This window comes from Lates calcarifer, linkage group LG21, assembly GCF_001640805.2.
Source record: "Lates calcarifer isolate ASB-BC8 linkage group LG21, TLL_Latcal_v3, whole genome shotgun sequence".
Taxonomy (NCBI): Eukaryota; Metazoa; Chordata; class Actinopteri; family Centropomidae; genus Lates; species Lates calcarifer.
In genome coordinates this window covers 1,271,487-1,283,929 of record NC_066853.1, presented here as the reverse complement: position 1 = coordinate 1,283,929, position 12,443 = coordinate 1,271,487, and the positions used below count along the sequence as shown (strand labels likewise).

The following is a 12,443-nucleotide window of genomic DNA, read 5'->3' as shown; positions in this document are numbered from 1 at the left end:
ATTTTTTTCAACATCGTGACTCATAAGAACCAATCAGGGAGTGAATGTGGATATCTGCGTCATCTTTTCCGTCCAGGCGAAAACGCAACCCGGAGTTTTCAAACTAAAATGTTTCTAAAAGTCTCTGTTTTGGGGGCTATGTTTTAAAACGAAAACGTATAGAGAGCTGCAGGACTGATCCTAAAACCAGGAAGTGGAAATGTCTGAAATAAGGTCTGTGGTTTTAACACAAGCTCAAGACATTTTCAGGTTTTGATTCTCCGACATAAAATGGGTCAGAAAATCCCCCACTCCTGATGTTTGAAGCTTTTACGTATCTTAAAAAAGGCGGTTGCTAATGAGTGTCTAAATGAGACCCACATGTTTTGGTTGAGTCCATGTACAGTATCCAACCTTTTTGGGAAAATCTGGGACGTTTTAGACTCCAGGATCCTGGACCTTACTCCTGAAGGCTAACAATGCCTTCTTCCTTAAGCTTTTCATGGTTGCATTTAACAAAACAAAGCTGTCCACAAATGCCGGCTTCAAAGAAATGCCCCAACGACGGACCTTTTTACAGGAATTGTGAATTATATACGCTCCATGGAAATGATGACTTGCATGCTTCGTCTACAGAAAAACAAGGGGGAAAAATACTGGAGGAAATGGGACTGTTATTCACAGGAAACTGATAAGGGTTTTTCGTCTCTTCCTCTCTTCTTACTTTGGGCATCGATGTTGAAATCCCTGCGTAATAACCTGTACCTGTCCCTGAGGTTTGTTGATGCCAACGAAGACTTCATATGATCAGTTGATGTTCTTAAAAACAAAACATTTTTAAAAAGAAACTGGGTTTTTGCTTGTGGTGTGGGGTTTGCTGAAGTTTGTGTTATTCAAAATAAAAACATTCCCCATCTGGTGTCAACTACAGTGCAAGTGCAAGGTTGTGGTTTTCAAAGGAACGTCTGATTTAAACCGTCAGTATTAGTTCTAGTAACTGAGTTGAATCCGAGAAAAGGGCAGAGCGAAGCCGAGCGGGTTTCTCACTCTTAAGGAGAACTGAATGTTCCCACATTTTAGCTATTCGTGGACAGTAAAAACAATGTGCTTGCACTAGTTTTTGTGAATCAGCTTTTCAGTAAGTGCAGCAAAAGTAAAAGCGAAAGTAAAGTAGCGACAGTTGCAGACAACTAACAAAACCTCTGGATTTGGATGACTATAAATACAGGTCAGATTTGAGAAGCAAACCTGGCTAACATCATAGCAATGACAATAATGACTGAATTCATTCAAGTGAGGAAAATGTATTTACTTGTGTATTTCTTCATTATTCTTGACATAAAAGTTTAAAGATTTTAAGAAACTGAGTATAAACATGTCATACATCAATACCAGCCTTTAGAAAACCCAACATACACAACTACAAGTTCTCACAAGGTTTGATTTTAACTACTACTCCACTCACCTGTCTGTAGTCCTTGAAGTATTTGAAGGTTCTTTTCAACTGCTGGACGACTGGAGGGTCTGAGAGGAAGAAGAAACAGGAAAAAACTGCTCAACAAATGGATCAGATGACTCAACTCAATTCACATATGGCCACAGAAACAATGTGTTAATGTCTGTGACAGCTGAGAATCATCTACAAACATAAACCAAAACAAAACAAGAATTAATGCCTGTCAGTTCATCCTCAAGTCCAACTGAACGTTCTGAAATCTGAAGAAATTCCCTCATAGCGTTACTGAGATCACATTCAACAGGCCAAACACATGTTCTGTGAGGTCACAGTGACCTTAACCTTTGACCTTTGGCCATCAAAATTGTAGCTATTGAGTCCAAGTGAACCTTGTACTCTTATTGTGTTGCTGAGATATCACCATGGATGAAATGCAAATGTGCAAAATGGTACATTAACCAATTTGCAAAGTGCGAAGTTAGACTTGATGAAAAGTGTAATGTGTGTCAGCAGCTGAAGTAAGTGATTTACAGTAATTTAAATGTAAGTTTAAAGTACAGTTGTGTAAATTGTGGAAGTTGTAAAAAAAATTCTGCAGAAAGGGGAAGAAGTGAATATCTAGATGACCACAAGAAGGAAAGACTCCCTGTGGAGAACTTCTGCATTATCAGGCTTGAACTGAAAAAGAAGTGAGGGTTGTAGTCCTAATGGGAAACAGAGATCTGATTGGTCGAGATGAGGCTCGGCTGATTGGTTTACTATCGGCGTGGCGATCAGAGGAGTCACATGGTTCCACCTGCAGCCTCCAAACCTGATCAGTGAGGCCGAGACACGACCTGCCGCCGACGACGCTGATAAGCCAAGCTAGCCGAGTCCTGCTAATGACACCTCCAGCTGTCAACGCGCTGATGACTAATAATAATAAAGACTTCGTTTCCCATGGGGCCGCGGGCTCATTACCGCAAATAGGAGCACAATAGCAACACACACACACACACACACACACGCGCATGCCTCTCTCTATCCCTCCATCTCCCTGTCTCTAAAACACACACGCTGAGGCTAGCACGCTCCAGTCCCAGGGGACTCAATCCCCCAGAGTTCATAGCAGCGTGCTGAAGCAGGAAGCCGAAGCCATCTGCCACAGTCCTGCTGTGATGACACACTGAGTGGACGCACACCAGTGTGTATACACTGTATGTAAATATAACTAATGTGTCACCAGATGGAAGAGAATCCCTAAAATACAGAATAAATATAAACACACTGGCCTATTCATTTGGTTTCTATTTGTTTTTATCAATCATTTCTAGATTTGATTTTTAGTCCAGTTCCCACAAATCAAAAAAACAAAGTTTATTTTTTTAGAATGTCAGATCTTAAATCTTGTTGTCCAAGTCTACATTAGTGAAATGTCTCTGGGTTTTGGCGCCATGCCACAGTAAAACATTTTAGTTTGAAAACTACATCTCTGTTGCTGTGTTTACGCCCAACGTCCACAAAAGTTTTCGAGCCCCTAAAACTTTTGGAAGCGCAGCTGGCCATCGTTTTAGTTTAAAAACTCCAGGGTGGCGTTTTAGTCTAGACGGAAACGATGGCATAGACGCCCACGCTCACTTCCTGATTGGATTGTTTCAGTCACAATGTCCTTCGTCTGATTCGTCACGCTCCCATCACATGACAATGAATTACAAGCATCACTGACCTTAACAAAAGTGACATTTCGTTCATAATATTCTCTGCTACAGAGCTCTGCAGTGATGATGTGTTTCTGTAGTCCAGCTCTTAAGTTAGACACGTAAAAAAAACAAAAAACATTTCCGATGTATTTAGTATCATAAACACATCATCACTGCTGCTCTAACACGAACACACACTCTGTCGCTCCTGTAGATCCCCAGAGGCCCGTCACACACTCTCACACAAACACACACATTAAAGAGGCCGGGCCACGCCGCTGTTTGTCACCCGGAGAGAAAACAAATGATTGACGGAGGAGGGAGGAGGTGTTGCTGTGCAGCAGATGCTGGGCCTGACCACCGGCTTTTGTTTGGGTTGGAGGCCCCTCCATCCATCCATCCCTCCTTCCTCTGACTTCCTTCCTTTTCTTTTCTCCTCCCTTCTTCTCTTTGCCTCCTCCTTCCATCCCACATCTTCCACTCTCACCTGTTTTCTTCATCGCTGTCCTCCACCTCCCTTTCCTTATATCCTCCCCTCCACCCTACATTCCTAACTGACTCTCTCTGTTTATCTCTCAACTCCCTCCCTCCTTCATTTTTTCTCTCTCCTCCTTCTTAATTGGCTTGTTTTCCTTTCCACCCTCCACTTGTTATTTTTTGGTGCCCCTCATTTGCAGCTTTAAAAGGGAATATTTTCCCCTAACAGAAACAACAAATCAAAGTGGAGTCTCTTATTCTGGCTCCTCTTTTTCCAGTGGATTCCTCTTCATATGATCGATTGTCAGTCTCAAAATGGCAGCCGCTCTTTGATTTTGGAGGATTTATAACTGAATGTTCACTGTTGATGTTACAGATTACAAGTGTTTTCTTCTGTCAGACTTCCCTGGAGATGCAGGGAACACTTCTATTTATCATCTTTAACCAGGATTTTATTAATCAGACGACTGGATCTTTAGTTATCAGAGAAACACTGATTTTTAACTTGAACCTGCTTTATCCAGTGTTTTTGCTGGTTTTAATCACCGGGTCTGTTTGTTTCTGAGAGGAGAAAACCTCTGAGGAGAATTCGGCTCTTGGTAAAAACCTCCTGGACGATGAACACTGAAGGAATCCTAGCCTTGAGCTAACGTTAGCGGCCACTTGTAAAGCAGCTGTTACATGAAATAAAACCAGAAACTGCTCCTGCGTGGTGTCAGTGTTTCCAGTTGTTTTCATCAAACAAACCCTATAAAGCCGCTGCACCCTACCTGCCCAGAACATCTCACCAGCCAACTCTGTACACTGGTGCGATAACATCAGCCAAGATAAATTTAGTTTGATTTCCAGCAGGTCCAGGAGAGGAGGAAAGTTGTTTGGTCCACGTCGGGGCCACCCAGGCCGGCTCAGAGGAAAACACAAACAGCCCTGATCTGACAGCCCTGATGGAGCGAGGCCTCTCCCACAAAGAGCCAACATTGACTATGAAAGGAAGACCGTTGGAGATGAAAGGAGCAACATGAGAGGAGAAGAAAGAGGAGGAGGTGGCCTCTCCTTCACTACCCAGAATATCATCACACTGAGGCAGAAACATGTGACAAACAGGAATTCCAGTTATTTTACATCCAAACAAACACTTGGTGCAAACGTACTTTATCTCCACTGAGGATGATTTTTAAGAATCTAACACAACAAAACTTCCAACATATAACTTTGTCCAAGACCTTTCAAGGCAGTCTAAAAGCTAAATATACTCAGTTTACAGTGGCGGAAGATGAAGAAGGAAAGTTCATCTTCATATATGAAAAGATGTCAGGGTAAACTTATGTTATTTTTGCTTAAATTGGACTAAGATTGAACAGCCACGCTTTAAACTCAGATAGCAAGATAATCCCATCCTGCAGCTGCTGAGAAGTTTTAACCTCAATCTCAATGGGAAAAGAGGCAATCACCAAAGACATTAGGGTTCAGCCTCTGGGGAAAAATGAATCTCTACCCTAGAATTTGTGAGAATACATCCAGTAGTTGTTGAGATATTTTCCTGGATTTGCAATAAGACGTGTTGGTGAAGCTAATTTGAACATCAGGGGACCATCAAAGACATTAGGGTTCATCCTCCTGGAAACATGAATCTCCACCTGACATTTTGTGACAATATACCTTCCAGATGTTGATGTTTTGCTGGATATGCAATAAGAACTGCCGGTGGAGCTAATTTGAGAGTCAGGGGACATTAGGGTCCATCCTCTGGGCACTATTAATGGTAATCCATCAAACACTTGCTGAGGTATTTCTGTCTGAAAGAATGAAAGTGGTCACTAAAATAACATGAGCTGCGACTTCCTCCTCCCAGCGGTGGAGGCCGACAGGATGACAAATATTCCTCCTCCTCTCTCTCTATCCTTTTCCTTTTATCCTCTGTTCATACTCCCATACCTCCAGCCCCCCCACCACCACCACACACACACACACACACACACACACCCCCCACCACCACCAGCAGCAGCCTCTGTTGATTAACATGATAAAAGCCTTCCTTAATCTGCCCCCACACACAAACACATCACAGGAGACACAAGGCTGACATCATAGGAATACACTGCAATGTATGCATACCACACACACACACACACACACACACACACACACACACACAGTTTTCCTATTATAGTGAGTGTTTGGTTGGGATCCCAGGGGAGCGGTTACTCAACAGCCACGCTAACACTCCCTCACCGCCTGAACCAGAGTGTGTGTGGGTTAAAAATCCTCTTCACCAGCAGAGAGCACATTATCACCCCACTTTATTTCATTATTCAACACACACACACCTTCTCCTGAGGTTTCAGTCCTAGTGAGTCCACAGCATCTAATTAAATATGACCTAATTTGAATTAACTTCCATAGCAGAAATCTGAATATTACAGGTTCAGAATTCTTGTTTTGTTGTGTTGATGTATTAAAGTCAAAGATTTTTACACAGAGGGGATTTTGGATCACTGCCTAACCCAGAAAATACTGTCAACAGCCATAAAAAAAACTATTTTCACCATGATCCTAGGAATAAAATGTTCTATATATATATATATGTGACGCAGCAAGTGTTGTGTTTAGCATGAATCCACCTCTCTATTGTTATTTTTTTCACCATGTTTAGACCTGATAACATCGTGCAGGAGAGACGGAGCTTTACAAAGATACCAGACATGACGCGGACGAGGCGCTACATGCTGCGGTAGAATGCAACTTTAGGACAAAATCTACCGATGCAAAAAGACAAATCAGTGCGTTTTCATCCGGTTGAAAGCTGAGAAAAAGCTAGTAAGGAACACGCACAGCGCTTTGTGTTTCATGTGTACATGAGATGTCACATTTCCTGGTTGCCATGGTATCCGACGCTCCCCTGCATCACGCGCACACATGCCACGAGACCCGTTTATACGTCCATTCATCCCTCCATCCCTCCGCTCACCTTCTGCTGCTCCCAGAGGAGGAGGAGGAGAAGGAGGAGAGGAATGAAGGAGGTATCTCTCCTCCCCGAGGAATCATGAACTTTTACCCCGAGCCTAAGCTCATCAGGGACGATTTGACCCCCCCTCTGGTCCCTAAGAGGTCCCTGAGGTCATGATTGGCCCTCATTATTCTGTAAAGGGTGGCTGATGGGAAATGAGCGGGGGGGGGCCATGTATAAGTTAGCGGCTAATGATTCAATATCATTTATCACCTTTCAGGAAAATCAATAGGTGATGATGTAATAGTTATATGATGATGTCACAACCACACACAAACTTCATTCACACAGCTCTTTTCAAAACTAGCTAGCTAACCAGCTAGCCATATCATCACTTTCCGACAGCCTCCAGGCTGCCCTGAAGAAGTAGCACTGCTCTTAGAACGTTTTCTAACCTCTTCTCTTATAAACCCAATGACGGCTGAAGCTCTTGGTAAGCTAACACCTGTTAATGCTAACAGCTAGCTATGTAGCGATAGCAAAAACGTAAATAGCACCTTTAAATGTGGGGATAACGCTGCACGTTTTCAGACAGCCTCTCTCGGAGGTGTTGTAGTGGGAGAAATACTTGTCTAAAGAATGAAAGAAGGGAGCCTGACAGCTGCTGTACATCGGGTCGATCTGCCGGGACAGAACTCCTCGCTTAAATGAATTCTGATTGCCTGCTGATACCATTAATCCCTTTGTCAATACCTCTGTGTCTCAGAGGACCAGTCCTGCCTGCACACACATATCCCTCCTTCTGTTCATCAATCAATCCATCCATCCATTGATCAATCCACCCCCAGTCTGTTCATCTACACAGCAAACCACCAACTCCATCCTCTGGGCCTAACCAAACTTACATTAGCATTAGCACATTAGCTTCACAAGTTAACAAGTGGAAAGGTGGGGAAGGAACCAGGACAAAGGTAAAGACAGATGGATGGACAGATAGAGACAGAGAGGAAGATGAAAAGACACAGAGAGATGGCAATAAAGTTACAGACAGAGAGGGAGGGATGAAGAGATGGAGGTTTGTAGTCAGATGAGGACAAAGTGGACCCTGGGGAGTGGTTTGGTGATTGATGGAGGGACGGACTCAGGACTCAGGACTCAGGAGGAGACACAGACTGAACCTCGGGGGAGGGAGAGAGTTATTGATGAAGTAATTATTGGCAGAAGGAGATCAAAACTCGTTTAAAAGGAGAATCTAATCGCAGCAGTCAATCACTACATTAGTCTGCATCTGAACTCATTATAAAGATACGAATCAGTGCTGGAGCTCATTGTATTTCTGGAAACTTTCCAACTTTCCATGGGAAGTTGAGATGAGTGATATTGGAAGTATTCAATATTACCTGGAATATACTGGAATTAACTGGAAATTCTAGGAATTAACTGGAAATTTAGGGCAATTTATTCAAACTTTATCATATACAAACATAAACATTTTGTTTTGTCCAGAAGCAGAAATATGTGCAAACTAATACAAATTTTAAAACTTTAATCAATTCTTTAGTTGAACAACCAAAAGACAGAAATATTGAATAAAATAAACTAATTTCCCGTGACGACCAAAAAAAGCCCCATTCAAACTGTAAAATGAAAACATCTGCATTAAATCTGGTTGTTTTAACCAAGATTATGCTCTTTATTTGCAGTGTCTAAGCTCAGAAAAACCGACCTCCCTCTGAAAAACATTACATCGCTTCTTCACTGCATAATATTTGCGTTCTGCAGCATTGTACTTCTGCAGCCGTGAGTACACAAGGATCCATGCAGTGTATGTATTTCTTCATCTAAGAAGGTATGTGAGGCTCAGTGTGGACGTCCATGTGCGAAACAATTTGTTGCACATGCATCCTCCAAGAAAACTAGAAGGAGCATAATAAAGACCGACTACACGTCTGTAAGAGATTATATCTGCAGCTCCAGAGTCCAAAACTAAAATGAAGACAAACAGCAAATCCTCACACTGGAGTTTGTTTTTTTAACTTGATAAATGCCTTTGACAATTAATCAGATCTAAAAGTGTCGATTCATTTTCTCTTTAACACTAAAACAGAGAAAGAAGCTGAAGAAAGAAAGAATCTCTCTCTGCTCATATTACTGGACGATGAAAGATCAACAAAGCGCAACGTTGAAACAATCCAGACGGACACGACCTGATACTTAACATCCTAAATCAGATTTGATTTCATTCAGGTCAGTGTTGTTGTTGTTGTGAAAACACAAACACACAGCATCAGTAATTAAAGTGTGTTCACACTCACCTCTGTCGAACTCATCTGGAATCTGTCGGAGAGAGAAAAGGATTAAAATTAAGATTCAAATCTCTACAGCAAACAACTGACAATCAGTCACATCAATCTATCAGTGCATGGTGTTGACAGTAAACATGTCATGTTTGCAGCGATGACACGACGCTGTGAATCAGATCAATTGTTTTTACTGTTGGTGGTTAAACAGACGCAGGTTTCCCTCTGATGACCAATCAGACGCAGGCTGGAGGGCGGCGTGTGGCGCCCTGAGGGTTATTAACCGAGATCAGTGAGGCTGTATTTGTGTTTATAGAGGCAAGGAAAAGCTATGAGAGGAGGAGAAGGAAGAGCAGAAAATAGAAAAAGAAAATTTGGAATTAATTTAAGAAATTGGAGAGGTACACAGAGGAGAAAAAGGAAAATGTGAGAGGAGGACAAGGAAAAGGAAGGTGAAGAAAGGAAAAGGACGAGAGTTAGGAATCAAACTTTTAACTAAACAAAGAAGAAGAACAAGAAAAGGAGGAAAAGATTCAGGGGAAGGAGAAGAGGAAGGTGAGGAAAAAGGAAAAGTAGACCGAGAAAGAAAAAGCAGATAAATAAAAAGAGTAGGAGAAATGAGGAAGGGAAAATACGAAGGTTGACTGGAAGAAGAGAAATCAAGAGGGAAGGAAGGAAAAGATGAGAGGAGGAGGAGAAACCAAGGATGAAAAGATGGGGAAGATAAAGTGAGAAGGAGACAGAGCAGTGGAGGAGTTGGAGCTGTGGTGTAGGACTCCACCTGGTGGCCAAACTGTGTAATATACTATATCAGCAAAACCTAAACCACAGAGATCCACAGACAGACCACTGTGACCTCTGACCCTTGTCCATGTCTAAATGTCTATTATTTTTATTATTGAGTGATCTGTCCATTTGCTCTTCAATTAATCATTTACTACATGACATATTAAAAAGGTGACATCTTCAGAAGTCTTGTTCTATCCAACGAAAAGCTCAAAATATTCAGTTTACTCTGACTTTTTCTGTCCATCAACTAATCAACTGCTTCTTTTAGCTTTAAATGTGAGAACATCTGGACAAGGGAATGACTGAAAATGCCAAAAAGACGGAAAGACGAAAGATATTTCCATCTAATTTTTCAGTCAGAAAACTTGACTAAACAAAATTAGCAACAGTCGGCACGATTCTTTTCATTTTTTTATTAATTGGTCTGTTTTTTATTTGATTAATCGCTTAGTTCATGAACTATTAAAAAGCTGACATCGTCAACTAAAATCTCCCAAGTATTCAGTACAATGACCTATGAAAAAGAAAAGCAATAAATTTCCTCTTTTCAAAGTTTTTTTTTCAGCTCTAAATGTAAGAAAATATGATTGAAAATGCCAAAAAGACAAAAGGTCTGTCTGCAAAATCTCTTCAATTGATTCATTTTTCATCAGAAAACTTCACTAAACCTCCTAAAATCAACCTGTACACAAATGTTTACAGTCGTAGTGTTTGTGCCATCAGTGACTCTAACTCTCTATATGAACCCTTTTCTCATGAGATTCGACAGAGCGGTGAAAAGAGGTCGTTAGAGGCGACCAGATGCTAACAGACGACGGTGAATTGACGTGTGGGGCAGTGTGGACGGAGGTGTGAAACAGGCTGTTAAAACCCCATCGACACCTCAGTACGACTGCAGGGCTGCAGCCTGGGAGAGCAGGAAGGGAACAGGTTCCCACAGTGAGAGGCCAAGAGATAAAATACAAAGCGATACAGGCGATTCCGATCGAAGATATGGGACGTTATCTGTCGGTGAAAAAGACAAATAGACCTCTAGAGTCTAAAATCTGTCTGATCAGCAACACCAAGTGGAGTTATGAGGTACTGACACTGAGGTAAAGTCACTGAAAGGTCAATATGAGCAAATACGTATAGGGAGCTTGTTTTTTTTTTTACAAATATACTGATATTTGGTGTCGGAAAATCACGAACGAACTGAGAAGCCTTTGTTGCTGTCAATCTCTGTCCTCTTCAGAAACGTTGAAGAATAATTCCAATTTATTACAGCTTGGGGTTTGTTTTGATTGTTTTGACCAGTGTTTCCTGCACTGATACATCTAGAATATGTCATTAAAATAATAAACAGATCTTGGACAGGTCAAGAAATGCAAGCAGTCGGACGATCAGACTGATGCCGAAAACATTCTTCACATTAATCTTGTTTCTGGATTAAGACTTTATGAGTTAATATCTAAAAATACAGTCAAAAACAGCTGAAGACCATCTTTGTTCCCTGTTTGAGGAGGTAGATGCTCCGTATGTCTTTCAGAGTTAAATTGTAGATCATTTTCTCCACAAAGGCACAAGTCCTGACTTTGCGGTCTCGGATACAAATTGTTAAAATGAGCTTGACCGTCCATAAGGTGTCCAGACTCGGCCTGATGGTGCGTTCCATTTACATCAGAGGTCAGAGGTCCGAACTAGGAGTGAGGTCACCTCTGATTTAACGGTGTTCCAGTTGAGAAGTCAGAAAAACATGGACGCTCGTAGGAAAGCCTTTACTGTTTTTGCTCTTCAGTATCATCTTGAATTCTGATGTCAGGGTTACTTAGACTCTCCGAGTTGGAAATCTAACTTCAGAGAGCATTCCAGTTGAAACTTAAAAGTAGGAACTCAGAAATTCTGACTTCTGAATACAACTGGAACGCACCATGAGACATAAGGTCGAAGGAGTCAATGCTCCTTTGTGTCAGAAGAAGCCAGCTAAGTTCCATAAGGATGCCTCCTGGGTGATGGTTTTCTGGGCACATCCAACTGGGAGAAGACCCAAGGTTAGACCCAGATCTGGTCTGGGAACACCTAAGGATCCCCCAGGAGGAGCTAGAAATGTTGATGGAAAGAGAGACGTCTGGAAAACTCTGATTAGCTAACGCAACCAGATAAGAGAAAGAAAATGGATGGATGGCTCTGATTTCTGGCCCCGTAAAGACACCAGACGAACACTACCGAACCGCAAAATACAACATCAGCAGATCAGAGGCTGCCACAAGCTGAAGAGGAAAACTGTCCAGAACTGACAAACGTCAAGTCCACTAAGGAGGGGTGAGATAAGTGTGCAGTCTCCAGCAATGACCATCAACAGATAAAGAATCTACCACCTTGCATCTACTAAACAAAAATGAACAGTTCTAGCTTCTCAAGTGGGAGAACGTCTTTTTTTTGTCTTACATAACTGTAAAAGAGATTTAAAGCATTTAAAGCTGCAGAATGTTTGATGAAATAATCAAGTAATTGTAAAAATCTAATTCATGTCAAGGTTCTGCTGATTCTTTAGTGAGAGAAGTGTGTCCTCATTCCCGTCCCTTCACCTCACAATAAAAAGTCTGGGCACATTAAGATGTAAAGTTGAGGAGAAGTGTGTCCTTTGAAGAGTTTCTTCCCATAGTTTCACCTCTGACAGCTGGGATATGGACCCTCTGAGGGGGGAGACAGGGGAGGAGAGGGGAGGGAGAAGTGTGCCTCAGCTTTGAAGTGACTGTTGGCTAGACAGGATACAGCCAAAGAGTTTATAATGTGTGACCGGGGGTCGGGTGGAGGGACAGGTCTTCGTTCCCGCA

The 12,443-nt window shown here is 42.0% G+C and overlaps 1 protein-coding gene across 1 annotated transcript in view; it reads right to left on the bottom strand.

The window, feature by feature from the left end:
* The window catches only part of timm50 (translocase of inner mitochondrial membrane 50 homolog (S. cerevisiae)), a 30,727-nt gene that overhangs the window by 11,808 nt on the left and 6,476 nt on the right, over nucleotides 1-12,443 (bottom strand). Inside the window, 2 exon segments of the mRNA XM_018687149.2 lie at nucleotides 1,433-1,503; nucleotides 8,854-8,875. Coding sequence (XP_018542665.1) covers nucleotides 1,433-1,503; nucleotides 8,854-8,875 — 93 coding nt within the window.